We start from the raw sequence: 20,867 nt of genomic DNA, 5'->3' as shown, positions 1-20,867 counted from the left end.
GTGAGGTCATCTTTGACTACATAGCAAGTTCTAGAACAGCTTGGGTTACATGTAACCCTGCCTTAATTAATTAACTAATTAATTAATTATTACCATAATAAGATACTACTTTACACCTAACAGCACAACCATCACAACAACCAAACAACCCTGGCCAAGATGAGGACAAATAAAACATCATATGTACCCTGGATAAGGATGTTAAGTGGAGCTGTTGCTATGGAAATAAGGATAGTGGTTAAAAAAAATAGACAGGTTTTTATAATACTGCAATTAATTCTACTTTTAGGCATATATAAATAAGAATTGAAAGTGGGAAATGAAATACATTTGTGTGGAAAGAAGTGTTATTCACAATAGCCTAGAGGCAGAAGAAACCACATTCCTACTGACAGGTGAATGCCTAAGCAAAATGTCATGTCTACACATAATGAAATATTGGTCTTAAAAAGGAAGCAAGTTCTAACACACACTGCAACATAATGAATCTTGAAGACATGCTAAGTGAAATAAGCCAGCCGTAAAATGGCAAACTCTGGGAGTCCACTCATGTGAGGGGACCCAGACTTGTCAAACTTAAAAAGTCAGAAAGAGCGGTGCTGGCTAGGCACTGGGGGTGGTGAGTGGAAGGTACTAGGCTTTGGTTTTGCAAGATGAGACAAGTTCTGTGGACAGACCGTAGTGAGGACAGCTGCGGACCACTGTGCACAGGGCAGCTAGATGCTACCTACAAACTATCAAAGTGGCATGGTTTTGGTTCTGTGTATTTTACCAGTTTTTACAAAGCAAGGGTAGACAGAGGGGAGAGGGAGAAGAAAAGTACTGGCAAGCATGAGCGAGATGGTTCCTGTGTGAGCACCTCGGCCAAGCTTGCTGTGAAGAGCCACCTTGCTGAGCCCTTGATTGATCTATTTTTGTTCACCAGCACTGCCATTGATCTGTGCTTTGTGGCCATCCCTCCATCACTGGTCGAGCTGCTTTTCTTTTCCCTTGATCTCTGAATGCAGATGGTTCCTGAAGGACCTCTCTGAGACCCTCCCTGCCTCCTGGTACCCACTCAGCACTGGCAGCCTTCTGTCTTCGTATCTCATCTCGAGATGCAAGCCTCCAGTAATTAACATCTCATGCCTGACCTCTCTGCCAGGCTGCATCTGGAACTGCAGCTGTCTGCTAGACTCCACTCCAGCATCTCTGCTTGTTCAGACCAAACTGGACTCCATTTTCCCTCGTTCTGCTGTTCTCCGCTATAGTGGAAGATGCACACCACTTGAATCTCAGGTGTGTAAGACACTACTAGGAATCCTTTTCCCTTTCCCTTCCAGCTCAGCTCAACTGTCATCCCTGTTTGTCAGCCCCTCTGTGACCACATATTGCACAGGCATCCTGGTTTCTCCATCCACTATTTGTACGTGGCTCCCATATTTTCTGTGCATTAACGTTCAGTAGCTACACCCTCCACACCTTCCCTAAGGCTACTCAGTAAATATTTCCCATCTTCTCCCCCAGAATGCTTGAAACCTCGTGTATTTTGGGAGGCCATACAGGTAATACTAGCAATGAGTTGTAAAGGAGAGTGACATGTGTCACTTTGCTAGAGCACATAAGCCAATATGATACCTGTGTTCTTTTCCCTTGGGCATGGTGACTGGTGATGCTTGTGATGTTGGCCGCTTTCTCATCTTACGCCTCTGAAGAAATATATGGAGCAGGGCTCCCCTTGTTCACGTGATGGCTGTTGGCCAAGAGGGAGAAATATACCTTCACCACTTTCAGCTGCTAAGAGCTGAAAGTTGTTAGTGCAGTGCAACCCGACCTGTACTGATGGATACTAGCCCAGCTGCTCTGTAAAGCTTGAGTTAGAGCCAATGCCCCAGTGGATTCTGCTTGCTTGACCTGGTGGGAAGATGCTAGAAGGCACAGCAGCCTGCTTAGGCACCAGAGCACTTCTCAGCACTGTGACTCCCTGTAGAGTGCCAGTAATTTAGATGCAGTTGTGCAGAGGTGGATATAACTTCCTCTTGCCTCTCTACAGGCCACCTTTTAAATTAATTAGAAGCTAGAGGTGAGCAGAGAGGACTTCTGGTAAGTCAGAGTGTTCTTTTAAAAATCTCCAGTCTAAGATACAATTTTCCCAAGGCCTTGCCAAGTTGTACCTCTATGAGAGTTAGCAGTATTACTCTCCTGGTGGGTGAAAGCATTGTGCTTTCCAGCTAGGATGCGACCCATTTTCTCACAGGGGCTTCAGCATCTGGAAGAGCTCCTGTGATGCCGAGTGGCAGAGGGAATAGCCAGGCCCCTTGTCCCGAGGGCTCTGTGAGCTTCGGCCTGACAGGAGATAGGCAGGACTGAGCTTGTTGTGGTGTTTAGGTGTCCCTTGAGCAGAGGGACACCCAATGGCCCTTCTGCCTATCTCTGACTAGGGAAGTGGCTGTCTATGTGAAGCGAAGAGAAAACCACAAGTTTATTGTGTCGTGTGTGTGTGTGTGTGTGTGTGTGTGTGTGTGTGTGTGTATGTGCTGCCCGCCAAATCCCAGCAACATAAAACGACAAAAGAAATGGGCAAGAGACAGAGGTTTAATTGAATAAAAACTCCAGGCTGTGACAGGGGTGGGAAGACACAAAGCAGTAATTAACAACATAATTTTTTAAATGATGATACAATTAATTAACATCCTGGGTAAGTGCAAAGGGGGAGGGGGAGCATCTCTCAGCCAAGAAACACTTCTAAATAAAGGAGAGGAGAACTTGGTGTCCTTAGCAAGCCTCTATGTGCAAATGGCCCTGGTTGTCATGACTTTGGCAAAGCTTGCCACCTGCAAAGAGTTTCTTGTACCAGGGGAAACCAACCAAAGAGCCAAATTTGAATTTCAGTTTACTCTGCACTTATTGTGATTATCTTAGCGAATAAATGGAGAAGCCTGTTCATATCATTCATGCTTCAGAATGAGGTTGGATTGGTCTGGCCACCTTTTGTTGGGACTTGGGTGAGGGAACCCAGGAGCTAGAAGCCTTTCTGGAGTGGGCTTCCATGCCTAATGTCTCCTGAGGCTGGTGGAGCTAAAGCAGTTGACTTGGTTGACTTGGCGGAGAGAGGGGTGTGGCCATAGCCAGGTGCCGTATCTAGAAGCTGTTGGGATGTTCACTTACAGAAGCGAATCTGGAACATAGAAGCTGTTTCAGACATGATTCAGGCAGATCACACCTTTCTCTCTACTGTCTTAGAGTGGAACATCCCACCTGCCTAAGGGTTTCGGAGTGGCAGCTGGGTAAGCATTTGGAGCCCACTTCTAGAAGGATGACATACTTATTAACTCCTGGGCTCCTTATGACCAGCAAACTCAACCTGCCCTTCCCAGTTACACTGCTGTGTGGCTGTGACAGTCACTGTAGTGGGGTCCATCTGGAGTCAAGAAACGCAATGAAGTTACTTGTTTGCTGAGACTCTCGTCATTTGAATTTTCTACCTCTCATGCGAACTTCTAAACAGGGCGTTACCTGGCTAGAAAGACTTACCAACTGTAAAATATTTGAAGAGAAAAGTGATCTTTACACCCTAGCCCTTAGCCTAAGGTGCATACTTGGTGGAGTCAAGGAAGGCAAACTCACTCTCTTACCACAACAGCCTATTGGCTCATGTCCAATCTGGTCATTCTTCTGGCTAACAGACACTACATAAAGTTAGGGCAGCAGAGAAACTTGGGTCTTGACTTAAAATAGCAGTGACTTTATTAAGTAGCTACAACTATAGCATGGGGCATATGTAAAGAGTAAGACACAAGGTACGCAGACAGCTTTTGTGTTCTTGACATTCTGTTGTTGAAAGAAGGGGTTTCCGAGCTGACTTGCTTCATGCAAGTCCTATAGGAGCCACAAGTTGGAGTGGAAACTCACTTTCATGTGTGTACAGGGTGTGGGGGGAAGACCACTGGTTACTCTGCAGAAATATGCTATTATAAATACAGTCGTTCATTTTGTTTCCTAAACTGAATTTGGCCTAAGGTAGAGATCTAATGGAAAAACAAACAAACAAACAAGCAAAGATCCTCTCACTGTGACCGAAACAAACAACACAGAATACTTATTAATTTATAGAACTAAAGTTTAAAGTGAGTTATTGTCCCAGAGTCTGTGGGGCTGAACTAGTCTCTGGCTAACTGGGTTCATCTAAGAGAAGGCTCTTCACAGACAGGCAGACTCAAAACTGTAGTTTGGATTTCAAAATGCCCCATTCAGAAAAGAGTACATTATGTAGATTTTTCTTTGTTCTGTTTAGGCATTTTGAACAGCTGCTTGGTACTTTGTGGAATTATAAAGCTATGTAGGACACAGGAATCATTCTGGAACATATGCACCTCCTTTCTTTACAATGAAGGTTATTTTTGAGAACTAAGATCCTGTTTTCAAACAAACGTGATCATTAACTGTAGAGTGTCAGGAAACATATGGTGTGGTTACTTTCAGGAGGATCGTTCCTAAGGAAAGTGACTAAGGTCCCATGAAGAATCAAAATGTTTTTCAGTTGGGGAAAGCCAACAAAGAGGGGAACATGGACCCCCCTTCAGAGTCACAAACATGTCAGAAGTCTCATTATTTCAACATGGGACAAGAGGACCACATCTTGTCTGTGTCACAGCAGTGAAGAGTTTCCAGGAAGAACAATTCATCTTAGAAAGGCTCCTAGATTGATAGGTTCCATTCTTGGAGGGCACATACAGCCACAGCTCCATCCTTCTGGTGCATCTCCATGGGCCAATGCTTGACAGAGGCACAGAATGTCAGAGATTTCATCTGGTTTTCCCCAAAAGACTGCTATCTTACATTGTATTTCCCAGAGCCAGCTTCCGGGCTCTCCATTTTTCGCTTTGTATCTCTAATCGTTGAATTTTTATTTCTTTCTCGACAGTAGAGCCAAACAAAGTGAAAAACCACAAAAAACGTCACCTTGGGAGACAAAAAAAAGACTAGGACAGATCTGATCACACAGGACAAGTGTCTGGGCCCTGCCCTGCACAAGAGCAGTGAAGACCGTGGGCTGGCAGGCCGTGGCGGCTGCTTGGCCATCACCCTGACTGCACAAACACTGTGTTTAGACACTGGAGCAAGTGTGAAAATAACATTGCTGAGTCCCGTTGGTTCGGTCGTGCAGCTCATGGTGTTGGAGGTGGTTTCGGAGATGGGCATGAGCTCTCACTGTCAAAGCTGGCAGCTCGGCCCTGCCACTGTGGGGAGGAGAAAAGCCTGGTTATTAATTGCCAGCAGAATTGACACCTTAGCTCATCAGCTCATGCGCTGTGCCCATCTCTCTGGGCCTCAGTAAGCTTTCTAGACTTTTGCTGTCAGCCATGCAAAAACATACGGATATAAGCTTCGTTTGGAATGCTTGGTTTTCAGGAAAGATCTACTGCAGACCTAAGTTCAGCTTCTTTTACAATATGTGTACAAAAGGGTGTGTGTGTGTGTGTGTGTGTGTGTGTGTGTGTGTGTATGCACACACGTGTGTTTATGAGGTGCTATGACTGGACCATTTCTGAGTGCTTCAGCCATCTTTCATACACTGGAAATCAGATTATGTTAGGAGCAAAGAGAAGCAGTGTGTGCCCTTACTGCCAAGAACCTACGGTCATGAATTATTAGTAATTTCTTAGGAGCTGTTAGCACAGGAAAAAAAAAAAAAAAACAACCTTGACGCTGCTTTGATTGGGGCTCTCTTCTTCAGTCTTAAGGCATCCTGTGAGCACTTGAACCAAGCTTGTGAAGGGGTAGGAAGTGAGGAGACACAGCCCAGCCCGTTCTCTCTATACTCTTCCAATACCTTTCTCCTTCCTCAGCTCCTCCCAGTACCCCTCCCAAGCCCTGTTGAAGTAGATGATGTAATGAGGCATAATGGAGTGGAGGAGCGGGCAGAGGATGCTGGACCTATGCCTGGATCCATTCAACCCTTCTTCAGATGACAAAGCTAGCCATAGCTAAGTGATGCTCTCTGGGCAGAGATCTGACCTATCTGGAGTGCTGTCCACTGCTTATTCACTGTTTTGTTGGCTGGGTAGAACCATTGTCTACAAGGCAGGAGAGAGAGACAGAGACAGAGAGAGAGAGAGAGAGAGAGAGAGAGAGAGAGAGAGAGAGAGAGAGAGAGAGAGAGAGAGAGAGAGAGACAGAGAGAGAGAGAGAGAGAGAGAAATGCTAAGTGGTCAAGCAAGATAGCTTTCTGAACTACAAATTTAAATTCAGCCCCTTTCTGCTTCTCATGAGGCCTAGGGACTTCTCTTGTGGAGGGACAGAGCTGAAGGAACATGAACTCAGATGATTGTAGAATCCAGGAGGACAGTTTCCCTCCCTGAGCAATTTCCAGACACAGCTGAGCTGTGGGAGAAACAGAGCATCCAACTGTCCGCACCACCTGCATTGTAAGTACATGGAATTGGCCAAGGAGAGCCCACAAGGGCTGCTTTCTCCTTAGCACTGCCCGTGCAGGCACACTGAAGGCTTCTCCAACCAGCTGAGGGCTATGGGTGTGGATGACAGCCATGGCATGCGCCTGCCCTGAGCAATCTCAGCATGTCAGAACCAGAGGTGAATTTGGGACATCACCCAGTCTAACCCTCTTATTCTTCCAAGTAAGCAAACAGAGACACAGAGAAGTCAAGATACAGGCAGCTAGGGGCAGAGCCTGGACCCAGTTGGGTCTCCTCTTCCCCTACTCACTGTCCTTTCTTTTCCAGCCTGCCACTGTGTGCCACTGTGCTGGCATGGGACCACCCACTAGGGGAGGAAAGAGACAGAGTGGAATAGGAAACCTAAGCTCTTCAGGAGCACACCAGGTACTTACTCCTAACTCCAGTGGCTGTCTCTCCGCTTGCAGCATCCACGTGAATGAAATCACAACCGAGGGGTTCCCTGGTGAGATATTTTAGATACATAAATGCCTGGTTCTTGAGCCCCTGTGACATCTGATTCCAGTGTTTCTTAATCGGAAGGTGACACAGAGGATTCCTTGTTCTTTGATTCAGCAAAACTCATTCCTCCCTTACTACCTTCAGTTAGTGCAAGGTACACACACAGTCACTACGGGCTGCTCCGGGAGTAACCATGCCACTTCAACAATCTGATCCACAGGCAGAGTCAGAGCAGACAACATGAAATGGCCACACCAAGTACCCTTGTCCTTTCTACTACAGCCCAGAGAGCCGTCACACAGAACATAACTGTTAATCAGGAACAGATGAGAAGGGCTCCCCTCCTAGCCCCTGATTCTTTTTCCTGTGATGATAAACAAAGGGAAGAGATGGGGTTCATGGACAGTGTGACTGACTCCAGCAGGCTCATCAAGGTGGCCCTAAAACAGCAGAAAACCTGTCGCAGCACACAGCGAACTTCTTGTTCTGGGTCAGCTGTGATCCAGTCAGATCCTCTGCCATACCGAAATGGGTAATGTTCCAACCGAGATCCCAGAGATCTACATCAGGTGATCTGAACATGGCCCTTTGTTAACGAAGCACCTTGAATAAGGTCACTGGCCACATCAGCTTCTGTGTGCGTGGGTAACAATGACACGGAGCACTCGGAGAGAAGGGCACTTGCTTCAGCTTAATGGATTTTTATTCATGAGCGATCCCAGCAGGGAAAAATACCTTTCCAGCTAATTTGTTTCCCTCAACCTTAGTTTTAAACCTCAAACAGTCGAGCACGCGCGTGGTGCTCTCTGTTCTGATTAATAAAAAAAATAGATGATCGGGGCCACTTGAGTGGGACAAACATGGAGGGCTTCGCAGAGATCAGGCCATTTATCATCCCCAAAGTTGGGGCAATTTCTTTATGGGTTACTCAAATACAAGATCTGGGTTTCAAGCAAAATGGAGCCCCTAAGAAGGCAAGGTGGGTGAGATACAGGCAAAAGGAACCCCAGGAGTGCAGAATAAATAGGCCATATTAGCCAGGAGAGGTTGTAGACACATTTCATAAAGGTACTTAAACTGTGGGTGTTAAGAGGGGCAGCAGAAACCACTCCGATGTATACTGCCCGAGATTCTAAGTTGCCAGGACAAAGGTCATTTCAGCTTCTCCTCACAGAGAAGCGATCTGCCGGCAAGCAGAGAATCGGAGGGGAGCGGGTGGGGGAGGGCTGATCTCCATGCTGCCAGGTCAAGAAAAAAAAAAAAAAGTAAACCCAAAGGATATGAATCAATTTAATCTCTTTTTCATTTTCCATATACAGTTACTTTCCCGTTACTGTCTCATCAAATATTCATTTTCAAGGGCTTCACACCACTTTATCTTTCTTGCCTTTGTCAGCTGGACTAGCCAGTTGGAGTTTCTCAAAGAAAAGGCCCTTGGAATCAATTATTTGGCTTAATTAGACAGCACTTATCATGATTCCAGGACCAAGGCCCATCATTCTGGGGTGCTCTACACGTCACTCCAGCCCCACTCCAGTGGTTTCTTTCTTAATCAGAGGCGGGCAGAAGGACCTGGCAACGGAGACCCACCATTCCAGATCAGAGCTTGGAGAAGCTGCCATGGTTCCACTCCTGGGCCCGTTGTCACTGAGGGTCAGCACTGATCAGAAAATCTGAGATAAGAATGTCTTTTCCTCTCATTTATCAACCCGAAAACCAAGGACCAGCGGAGGCCGTGAAGTGTCACAGCCTGCCAAAGACCTCTTAGCTCACATCCCAAAGTTCACCAAAGTTCCTGAAACTGGTTGATTTAGTTACATACTTATTCTATTCTAAAGAGTCTCTGCAGTACTAGAATAGAAGAGGAGATTAAGGCATTACACCCCATCCCTGGGTTGACTTCACATGTACTTTGGTGAGGCGTCAGAGTGGTTTTCAGGGTGGCTAGTGCTCTGCTCAACAATGCCTACTTGTGACTGCAGTAGAAACCTTGCTCACACCATGAAGAGTGCCTTCTGGCTGAGAGGGTGGCGTTCCACAAAGGGAGGAGACTGAAAAAAAGTCACACTAAAAAGCCACAGCCACAAGAGTGGAAGAAAAGACCCCAGTTGACAGGATCTGTGGCCTATTTCTAAGTCCTTGATACTGCCTCAGGGCCTGGGGAGGCAAACTGACCGACTCGTCTGACTCCCTGGAAGCCACTGTCTCCAACAGATTACAACACATCTAATCCCCTAAGCCTTTACTTCTTCTTGGGACAATGCCTCAAACCATGGTCTGAATTGTTGTACCCACCCTGAGAAGTGAAGGGGTCTGCAGGACCTCAGGTGTGCCATGCCTTTTCTGATCGGAGTGGGGAAGGGCCATGTGACAGAAGAGAGAACTCTGAAGTTTTGTGTTGTTTTCTATTTTGCACAGTTGTCTAGACTTAGTGGATGTCTGCTAAGAGGAAGGGATTATCATCCAGCTCTTTAGGGTGGACTGGATATGAGATACTGAAAAGGAAGCTGAAGGCTTGACTGGCCACCTAACACCCAACATCCCAACATCCCAGCATCCCAGCATCCCAGCATCCCAGCATCCCAGCATCCCAGCATCCCAGCATCCCAGCATCCCAGCATCCCAGCATCCCAGCATCCCAGCATCCCAACACACTTGAAGAAAAGCAAGCCTGGGGACCACCAAGTTGACAGATCACAGGAGTTTTCTTCATCCATGAGGTTTGGCACAAGTGGGATGGACCATACATAGTCCTCAAAGCTGCCACTGACAGAGGAGCGGTGGGCTCCAGAGAGGTCAAGATTGGAGCCCCGGCATGGTCCGAACTCAGCTTTAGTTAGAAGGTGTGACACCTTGATACCATACTATCTTTCCCAGGCAGGGGTGGTAAGAGACAGCGTGCAGCAGGGCAGACTACGCTTGTTGGCTAGCTCATCTAAGAGGTGAGAACTGCCAAGGGGTAGCTGTCGGAGCCTCAGAGAACTTACTGTTCTAACTGGGGTAGAGTTTCTTGCCAATTCTGATCTCACCCTCTAGGGCTTATTCCTACAGGACAGAGCAGACTGGGGAGCGTTGTGAGAGCTTTTCAAGCCTGGCACAGTGAACTGCTGGGAAGACTCCTTCAAAGTTCCCACTTTCCATTAAGAACATGATATTGCCTTTGAACTTTGGTTTTTATTTCTTTTTTTTCCTTCCTTTCTTTTCTTTTTATTTCTTTCTTTCTTTCTTTCTTTCTTTTTTTTTTTCTTTTTTTTTTTTTTTTTTTTTGACAAGCTCTTGTGTAACCCACATTGTCCTCAAACCTGCTATGAAGCTGAGAATGACCTTAAACTTTGAATCCTCCTGCCAAGCACTGGGTTACACCTAACTTTAGGCAGTGCTGGGGACTGAACTCAGGGTTTCATGCAATGCTAGGCCAGGAGTCTGCCAACTGAACTACAGCATCCATAGCCCCATCACCATAAAATGCTCACAATCAGGAACTTTTTGCCAGGCAGCCTTCATCTCCTTCCTCATTGTATGCATCTGTATACCATTTTATACACTGAATGCCTCCCATTCCCCCTTTCCATAAAAGGCCAAGGACTCAGAGCAGCCGCCTGCCATTTTCCAGCCCATGCCACCATGCAGTAAACATGCCAATGGCCAGGCAACCTCACCCACCTCTTTGAAGGATTTCTTTACCTCCACCAAGGAGTGCCAGTGTGCAATGGGCTTTCGTGGGTATGCCAGCATCTCATTCCAGTGGTCCCTGCCAAGGCCTTCAGCATTGATCCCCACTCTACAGACTCCTATGATCTCATTGTGGCCAACTCTGAGGGAGGAAACAAAGGTCTTAGCAGTAGCCTTTCAAAATGCTCCCAGAAAGAGAAGCCTTTTGGGGATGGAACTCTGTCTAGCGCATTTAACTCAGAACCATAGTGCTTATGGGCGGAGTGTTATCCTGCCAGTGACTCTGAGGCTTTGCCCAACCTCTCAAGTAAAGTAAGAGACTTAAAGAAGTGAGCAAAGGTTACAAATTTATTTGCAATCTCAGGAAACAGTAACAGGAGGCCTGACTGGGTATTAAGAGTGTCTCTTCCCTTATTTGACTTGGGAGGTATGTTACAACCTCTCTGGAGATTCTAGCACTTGGAAAGAAATCAACCGGCTCCGACCATTATTTCTCCATACCACTGTTGTCTAGGATATAGTTTATACACTCAGCAAGAGCACAAATCATCTTTCAAGTATGTTAGTCAAGTACCTACCATGCCTGAGAAGTTGCGCTAAAAACTAGTGTTGGGATGTTATTGTGTGATTTTTGTATCCTTCAGCCAAAATGACCCTTAAAGAAGAGTCATGGCAGATGGAGTATCTGAAAATGTTTCCGAGCAAGCCTTAGGAAAGAAGAATCAGAAAAGAGAAGGAAAGGGAGACAATTTAGCAGGATGGTGATCTGGGGTCCAGACTATGGGAGGTATATGCAATGGAAACCAGGAGTGGTTCTTCAGCAGTGAAGACCAGGAGAGCATCTAGGAAGATGTATCCTGAGTCTGCTGACTGACTTACGGCAGAGAGTGACTGGGCTTCATAGCTGCCCTGTGGGAGAAGAGATGCTAGAGAGGCATTTTAAAGAAGATGACACTCGGTGGCAAGTAGAAGAAAAGAGGTAGCCGGGAATGATTTCAGAACTGACAGGCAGAATCACCCCTAAGGGGACCAGGCTGCAAAGGGAAGAAGTGAGGGTAGTCCATGTGCTTTCTTAAATTCCTGTGTCTTTCTTAAGTGGGGTCATATTTAAAGCCAATAGGTCCCAAGCCATGGGTCTAAGGTCAAGGATCCCTGTGCTGCGTTGGAGAAAAGTAACCGTACCCCGCAGGGCAGGCACCTACCTATCATAGTCCATAACAGAGATGAGCAGGCTCACTTGATCCATGTTTTCTGGGGGGATGTCAAAGATGATGGCCTCATTGTAGACAGGGTTGAGGGTGTTCTTTTTTATGGTTGTTTTCTTCTTTTTCAGTCTCCGCCCATCACACAGTAGGGACACTTTGACATAGGGATCTGTGTCCATGAAGGCAGTGCAAGAAGAGAAGAGGTTAAACTGAGTTTTGATGTTGCTGCTGTGAGTTTGTAGCCCAGGCCTGCCTCAAACTCACAACCATCCACCTGTCTCAGCCTTTCCAAGTGCTGAGATGACAGGTGTGAGACACCATTAGACAGATGTTCTTGAATAGCATTTGCCACAGAGAGATGGAATCCCTGGGCCTACTGCTGCTCATCAGATGGGATCAGTGGGTTAACATAATTAAGTCACCTTTTTTATGGAGTGCACCTGTCTCTGAGGATGATCCACACCTAATAAACTCAGTCTTTAGCTACCTTTGTATACTTGGGAGGGTGCCTAATGGTGTGTCGCTAATAGGAAAATTAGCCTCAATTTAGACAAGACTCTTGTCAATGGTTAGGTAGTTCCCAGCCCTAAATTTCAGCTGCACTCTCTTTGGCTGGAGAACTTAAAGAGCACCATGAAGCTAACAAGAGCTCTGATTCTTTTATGTATATAGAATCATTTCCTCTGGAGTCTTGCCAGCTTTTTAACCATAGGATAAAGGGGGTAAAAGTAGGCCATGGTGATACCCAGGGGACATGTTAGAAAGAAGCCACAGCATCAGTCACAATGTGGCTCCTGTCCTAGAAGACATGCTTCTGGGCCCCACTGTCCCAGTAATCTCATTTCCATTTGGAAGCAGGGAAGCGGCCCCACCCATTGCTTCCCTGGAGGCCATTTCCTGGTCACTTCTTAGCAGTGAAACAAGAGAGTGTGACCAGGAGAGTGAGTGAGGTGCCCCCGCCCCCCAGACTCTGGGCAGCTGGCTGACATTTTATTTCTCAGTGGGATCTTGGATTCTCTCCACGCTGCAAAGAGATGTCTTTTTATTAAGCATCCATGTACCGTCTAATCTTCTCTCCCCTTCGGCTTTCTGAGTGGGTATTTCATGGTCATCTTTCTACCCTGAAATTTTCTACTCATCCAAACGAAGGGACACCTATTTTATCTCATAGCACAGGTGTCTCGGTCGCCTCATAATTAGTATTTATGCTGCCCTGCTCAAGAAAAAGGACAACTTGCAGGCAATAATAGCTTTGAGACCATTATGTGCTCAGACACCTTCTTGTCCAGAAGCCAGGGCTCATGTGAACCTGTCAGGACGAATGAGCCAAAGTAGCCTCTCCCTGGCTCTACAGCTCTGAGGTATGTGGTGGTACCTCCTGGACCCCTGAGCACCCACCAGGCCTTGTACTGTTAGGCATCATGTTGGGGGAAGGCCAGATGAAGGCTACACTTAGAGTAGGAACTAGAGAAACTATACACAGAAGAGATGAACCCAACCAAGCTCCGAGCCTTGAGAGTATTCTTACAGACATGCAAGTGAGCTGCTGACTCACCAGCGCGCCTGTGGCAGCTGTGCCTTAGCCATGGGGACACTTGGGTTGATGGAGGAACTGGGGAGACCCTGAGAAATTTAATCAACACCCTGTCTCTGACTACATACTTTCAGGACCCCCCACTCAGGGAAGCATTTGGTAAAAAGGAAGGAGTGCTGAGAATCTGGTTTCCATGGGCTCCTTCCCCTATGGCTACCCCTTAGGACACTGTGCAGATCACCATGGCAGGGGGTGGGGGATGGGGGGGAGAGTCAGGCCCAAGACTCATCTTTAATATTCAAGTCTTTCCAGCTACACATTGGTTTAGAAAGTGTCACTATGTTTGCAGCAATTTCCTCTTCTATTCCTGGTCCCAGGCACTCCATTCAGAAACACATTTCCACATAAAGGAAACACAGGCATAGCCTCTTGTCTCATGAGCCACTGCCTTCTTCCCCAACTTGGTCCATTCCTATAAGGAATGTCTGGTGCACATCATTTGGTGAGATTTCTTTCTGCAGGAACCAAGCTCTCACCAGAGGCTAATCAGAGATCAGAGATGACTGCTCCCCAGGGTGCTTCAGGGAAATGTTTGTGGCTTTTAGTGAAACGGTGGCCCCAGATGATCTTTGAGGTCTGTTTCTCTTCTGCCTCATTGTGTGGGAGCCATCAGAATTCAGCATGTGGAACGGGCTCTGTGCTAAGAAATGCCATTTATCAGGTTTACTTCACATCAACACTGTAAAATGTTTATCATTGATATCTCTGTTTTATAGGCAGAAAATGGAGGCTTTGAGAGATTAAATGATTTGCATAGGAACTGATCCCAGGCCTGATTTCAAAGTCACTTTTGATCACTAGAGACAGAGCAATATAAACCAGAGGCAGTGGAGATAAAAGGGTTAACCTACACTTTTGTAGCATATTGGTATTTATTATTATCTTGTGCTGTTTTTATAGTCATGACTCTAGGAAATAGGTTTACATAGTTGATTGTGGGCTAGTTTAGATCAAAGAGAATAGGAAGATCCTTGGATTTGGAGGCCAGGGCCATTGTAAGTCTAGAACAGAAATTAAGGAGGTGCCATGTTAGTCCAATGGCAGAACTGTCTGGGCTGAAGGCAATGACAACCTTAACTTCACAAACAGATGAAAGAGCATGAGGTTCCCTGGGCATGCTTCGTCTCCTTGGGTTATATTTGTATGCTATATGTAAATTCATTCATTCACTGTTCGTTCACTCATTCATTAGTTCATATTTAATGAATGCTTATGGTGTTTCATGCATTGCTCTGGAGACAGATGCAAAGAAGGCTCTCGCATTCACAGAATCCAGCCAAGATTTAACACGAGATTCCAGACCCAGGGAGGGAAGAGAAAAAGCTGTGAAGGAGGTTAGAACTCAACATTAAAAACAATTCTTTCACCCCCCAAACCCTCTGATTTACAGCAGCCCCTGTTATTACCCATGCCTTCACTCAGAAACCACACTCTAGCACATCAATTTGATTACAACAGAGAAGACAGTCTCGGGGACTGGGACAGCAAAATCCTATTTCCCTCAGCCGCCTTGAGAGTCCTTAGTGAATTTCTATCCTCGTGTGCACTTATTTTGGTATTAAAATGAAATCTACATTGGCTGTATTTGGGGAAAGCTGGCTTGCTGTTGCCCGAGAGCTTTTTCCCATGTCAGCAGAGGTTCATGATGTTCTCTGCTGCATCCTGATGTGAGTTAGCTGCTGCTGCTGCTGCTGCTGCTGCTGCTGCTGCTGCTGCTGCTGCTGCTGCTGCTGCTGGGTGTGTGTGTGTGTGTGTGTGTGTGTGTGTGTGTGGTATATGTGTATGTGAGTATGTGAGTGTGTGTGGTGTATGTGGTGTGTGTATGTGTGTGTATGGTATGTGTGTGTGTATGTGAGTGTGTGTGTGTGTGTGTGCATGTGTGTGTGTGTGTGTGTGTTAAGAGAAGAGCTTGGGAGCTCTCAGTGAAGGCTTTTGAACTTCTTCAGTGGGCACTGCAGGAACTGTTAGAGGCTGGAGCAAAGACTTGAAAGGATTTAAAAACCAACTCAGTTTCCTAGCCCCAAACACCTTTCACTATCTTCATGGGGCAAACCTGGGCCCAGAGGTTTCCAGCTGGACCACCATCACCATCTCTCCGCCACTGAGCCAGTGTGTACTGAGCCAGGGTTTTGCTCATGCTAAACAAACACTCTTTCCAGCATGTGCTGTTGTTGGAGAAGTCAAAGCTCTTGTAACATGTCAGGCCTGCAGGTTTTTGCAGCTGCCTTCACACAAGTGTCTCCCCAGGGCTGGGAATGCACAGGACTCCTATGCAGCTGCTATGGTGCTAAGGCCAATGTAGGAGCTTTGCAGAAACACACACAGAGACACACACAGACACACATGCATAGACACACACAGAGACTCACACAGACACATACACTCACACACAGAGAGACATACAGACATACACACACACAGACACACACATTCACATACAAAGAGACACACAAAGACATAGACATAGACACACACACACACACACACACACACATGACTACAAAGGCACTTTGTTTCCAATGCATTTCAATAATTTTAGCTTAGCATACAGACTGTTGCTCTAGGCCTGGGTGAACCTGCTAACATTGACATGTAAACTCCATATAACCCCAGTAGGAGCTGGGAAGACTACCTTCCCTCTAAGACTAATAGTAATAGGAATAGTATTTACCTAGTGCATGGATTAACAGAGATATTCTGGATCTGACCAGCAAATAGTGTTAACATGCCCACTTTTCAGATTGAAAAGCAAAACAAAACAAAGTAAACTACAACAAAGCAAACCACTACTACAAGATCTTGAATATTGAAGACTTGGTCCCAGCCTGTGGCGCTAATCAAGGTGGAAACTCTAGGTTCCTGGGGACAGAGATAGATAGACCTTTACCTCACACCTTCTCTTCTTGTTTCCCAGGTGACCTGAGGGAACAGGTTCCCTTAACAGGTGTCCCTGCTGTGATACAGCGTGCTACCACAGGCCCACAAGCCAGAGAGTTAAATGACTCTAGGCTGAAACCTTTGAACCTGTAAGCTAAATAATCTTTTCCTCCTCCAATTCAGTGATTGCAGATCTATGCCCACACAGTGGCCGAGCATCAGTACAGAAACCACATCTTTATATAGCAAGGAGGCGGCAGAGGTGGAAATCAGATGCAGGCACTTTGCCTCCTAAGAACAGGGGCAATTCTTGCCCTTTCTTCCTGAACACTCTCCTAAATCCTACTGTTTGGACTTCAGGGAGGCCAGATGCTAACCCCGGGAGTAAGAGAGTTACCTGAGTAGCCTGTGATGTCCATTGCTTTGAGATTGCGACACTTGATCACGGTGAGGGTGAGCCTGCCTGCTGTGGGCAGATAGCAGAGGGAGAACATGATCTCTCCCAAGTCCACACTTTCCTGCAAAAGAAGGAGATGAGGGGTACTTACTTTCTAAGCAATGACTGTGGGGAACTCTGGGGTCCAAAATGTTTAATACCCAAGGGACTGGTGGTCACCATGATGCCTCCCTCCCCCTGCTCCTTCTGTTCTTGTTCCTGTGCCTCCTCCTCTCCTTTCTCTTCTTATTCTAAATTTTGAGACCAGTCTGAGGCTGAGCTCAAATTTGTTCTGCAACTAAGGATGATCTTGACCTGCTAACTCTGCTGCTTCCACCGTCAGAGCACTGGCCTGGCTTACAAGCTTGCACCACCATGCCTGGCTTATGAGTTGCTAGGTAAGCGGCCTGCCAACTGAACTACACTCCAGCCCCTCCTTCTTGCTTCTGATCAGATTCTAGTTCCTTTCCTTAACTCTGCTCTGGACACTGGCTCTCTGGGTGCCATTGCCTACAGACCCTTGGCAGTTCATGTGTCCTTGACCTGTTATTGACCCTATCCAGTCATGTGGTCAGGACATACATTCCAGTCCTCAGATCGTCCCTTTTCCAGGACATCTGCAACTCTTTTCTGCTCTGTTTCTCAGCCTATTTGTCTTTCACCACCCGACTGCCTTGGCCTCAGGCTCTATCTTCCTGTCTAGAAGTAGACGTGCAAAGAATTGATACCCTGCTGAGGCCAGGCTGCCAACCAGCCAGATGTACACTGACCATCCTGTGCTTTATGAACCGCCTCACATCCGGTTTGCCAACCTCCCTTAAATGTGATGATCCTTCGGAAATACACACACGCTCTATTGCCTCTCCTACCCCAGAATCTTCCTGCCTAGGGATCCCTGGAAGCTTCTGAGCAGAAAATGTCCCTTCCTAGAAAGTCATAGCATGTTTCTAGAGAGACAGCAAGCACACCCATCTGTTGTATGAGATAGCACCTCGCCAGATTGCTTTCTCTGCCTGCTTATGGCAAGGGGGGTACAGACAGATTACAATTCAAAGACATAGTACTATCTCCAGAGGTAAGTTAGTGGGAGAAGGAGGTGGAGAAGAGGAGGCCAGAGTTTGAAGTGGTTCTGATTCCAGAGGGGTCCTTCTACCTGTTTATTTCATCAAAAAATATCCAGCATCTGATATGTGTTGATATGTGCTGATTTATAGGGGAGAACAAAGATACAAAATCCCTACCTTCACGGAGATTACATTTTATTAGGGCCATAGATTGTATATGTGTGTGTGTGTGTGTGTGTGTGTGTGTGTGTGTGTGTGTATTAAAGCAAACCAAGTTAGTTAAAAGTATTAAGAGAAAAAAAGATTAGGCAGATAATGGGCTAATAATGCCTGTGAAGGTCAGAAGAGGGCGTCAGATCCACGAGAACTGGAGTTACAAATGGCTGTGAGTCACCCCCGTGTGGTGCTGGGAATCCCCCAGGTCCAGTGCAAGAACAAGTGCTCTTAGCCACTCAGCCATCTCTCCAGCCTGGGCCAGTCCATTCTTATTTGCTGAGTCCTTGCTGGAGATGTGTTCCAGGGTTGAATGGATATAGTCTCCATACCCACAATGTGTACACATCATATTAAGGCATAACCAGTCAAACTCCAAAAGATGATGGTAGGATTTCCATCTTTCTCAGGTGTGCATGTCTCTTAGACCCTTCCCCAAGGAAGGAAGACACAGAAGCTGCCCTATGCCCTGGCACGGTGGGAACATCACCCTCCCCTTCCATGGCTGGGTCTATCTGTGTGGTCAGCGGCACATCCAGATAATATACTATCTCTGATGGAAGCGACCAGATACAAACAGAAGTCTATCTCTCCTGATCTCCCTCACAGAGCTCTAAGTCTGATCCTGCCCAACATTCCGGAAATTGTTCCAGACTCACTAAGTAGAACAACAGGAGCCGATGCCCTATGCTGTTCGCTTGCCCACTAAGTCCTTTGCTGATGTTTCACAGTGAGCCTTAGCCTCGCACTGCAGTGTGGGTGCTTCTATTATGCCTGCCTCACACCGGAGGAAATGGATGTTCCCAATGTTGAGGACTTGCGCGAGGTTGCATGACTGGCAAGTACTTTAGTGCCAGACATTCATATGCCAATGTCCCTGCTTAGACACCTTCAGCTCTTCCCTAATGGAGCTTCTGAAACAAGACTCTTTGTTTGGGGGCTTTCAGCAGTTGCTTTCTTATCTCTTCATCTCATTCTCCGTACACCAACCTCTGCCCTGCTAAAACTTGTCTAGCTTTAGTTCCTTATGCTAAAATCCTTCCCCTCCGCTTCCTTTTGTTTAGATAATTCCATATCTGATGAATCGTGCATAGGAATCACCAAGGCACTCCAGTCCCCACGTAGTAACTAACAAAAGGCCCTTTTCACGTGGGAACCCTGCCTTACAAACCACTGTGCTTTGGAGACAGCAAAAAAAACACACACAAGTCGCTGGTAAGAAAGGGTGATTGCAGTTTAGCTTAAAGAATGCTGGCTGGAGGGATTCTCGGCATCCATCTTGTGATCAAGGCAGGGCCTTGGGAAGACTTCTGGGAGTCCCTATGGCTCCTCTACTAGGGAATAAAGAAAACGGTTGTTGTCACCACGTCCCCATCATTCCCATACTATGGTAGCAGAGTGGCCTTTTCATAAGCTACCCCTTTCACGGAGTTGGAACTGGCTTGCTCATGTTGACCTTGGCTACATGAGATCCACTGGGGTAAATGGAGTCTCTGTGACCAGCTTTCAAGGATGGCTCCCTCTGGGGGAGCACTGACCCAAGGGATCCCCCTGTTTGCAGGGCTGTCCCTTGTCAGGAGACTTTGGAGGCATGTGAGTGTTGGGTGTGTAGTGCAGTATAACTTCCCCAGCCCCTGTTCCCAGGGGTGACTTTCATCCTCTACTCATGGCCCGGACAAGAATGGGAACAGGCTCAGAACCCCATCAGACAAAGCCCAGTTCCAGCACCTTCTGCTGCGGCCTCCTGGACTTGCTGGCTGCTGTGATTCAGTGGCTAAGGAGTATTGTTCCACTTCACAGAGGCTACACAGGGCGGGATTATTTGCTAAAGCAAAGTAGGTTAATTCTGAGTAAACAGAGAGATGGGAGGTAAACAGCCAGGCAGCTACTGCTAGAGCTGTCCTACCTGGTGGGCCAGCTCACTCTCTCCCCCTGACCTCCGTCACTGGATTCCATCCAGTTTTATAATCTCTCTAGCCTTTTATCCTAATTAGGAGTGTTTGAGACTTTGGCCTTTAATAAAAACCAGGGGTACCAGGGGCTGCCCACCAGCTGGGGTCTTATTGCTTTCATCTCTACCTGGTGTCAGGGGCTGCCTTAGGGCACACTAGCAATGAGCTCCCAGTTTGGAAGAGGTCACTGATGTGACCACAAAGTGGCAGACAGCAGCTCCACCCCTTCTACCAACCCAGAGGCTGATGGGGCTGGTCTGAGTTCACAAGTAGCCCGCTAGAAGTCTTGGCTGAGGATGGGAGGGAGTGAGCCTGCCACTATGTGAGGGGAAGCAGGAAACTGGCTTCTTGAGAAACCTGTCCTAAATGCAGCCTGTCTTCCATTCACTAATGCTTATGCCCATACTAGCAGCCTGCTTCAGGCCTCAGGGTCCAAAGTGCCTGGGCAGCAAGATTCTGAGGGCATACCCATTGCAATGTTGCCTTCATAGGCTCCACAGCAGCTACCTGCCACAGATCATAAATGCACGTCTTTCTCCTTGATGCACTTAATATAACCCTAGATGAAGAAGAAGGAGGAGGAGGAGGAGGAGGAGGAGGAGGAGGAGGAGGAGGAGAAGAAGAAGAAGAAGAAGAAGAAGAAGAAGAAGAAGAAGAAGAAGAAGAAGAAGAAGAAGAAGAAGAAGAAGAATCCTACAGTGTGTTGACTGGGAAACAAAAAACAAAAAAACAGTGAGCCACAGGCCAAGAGACTCAGGCCTTTAGTCCTTCTGCTATGTGTTAGCTGTGTGACCTTGAACAGGTCATTTTACATCTCAGAACTCTCACCAGTGAAATGAAAGTATGGCACTTGATGGTCTATCCTGCAAGTCACAGGACCTAAGAGTTCACCCTAGAGAATCTAATTTATCAACTACCACCTGCTGGTCCAAGATGATCCAAGGATGCTGAACTGTGT

General features: G+C 46.8%; 1 protein-coding gene across 3 annotated transcripts in view; it reads right to left on the bottom strand.

The window, feature by feature from the left end:
• Positions 1 to 5,147: 5,147 nt before the first annotated feature.
• Positions 5,148 to 20,867, bottom strand: part of SYT6 (synaptotagmin 6) — a gene marked incomplete at both ends in the record, with an annotated part of 56,180 nt that continues 40,460 nt past the window's right edge. For 2 of the 3 annotated variants that reach the window (XM_080916506.1, XM_080916508.1), the window contains 4 exons: positions 5,148 to 5,219; positions 10,560 to 10,710; positions 11,771 to 11,942; positions 16,642 to 16,762. In XM_080916506.1, the coding sequence (XP_080772632.1) occupies positions 5,148 to 5,219; positions 10,560 to 10,710; positions 11,771 to 11,942; positions 16,642 to 16,762 (516 nt within the window). Of the gene's footprint in view, positions 5,220 to 6,879; positions 6,898 to 10,559; positions 10,711 to 11,770; positions 11,943 to 16,641; positions 16,763 to 20,867 lie in introns of those variants that run through there. The other variant, XM_080916507.1, reaches the window with a different exon arrangement.

The sequence above is a fragment of the Micromys minutus genome (assembly GCF_963924665.1).
Source record: "Micromys minutus genome assembly, chromosome: 4".
Taxonomy (NCBI): Eukaryota; Metazoa; Chordata; class Mammalia; order Rodentia; family Muridae; genus Micromys; species Micromys minutus.
This window is presented reverse-complemented; position numbering and strand designations above follow the sequence as displayed.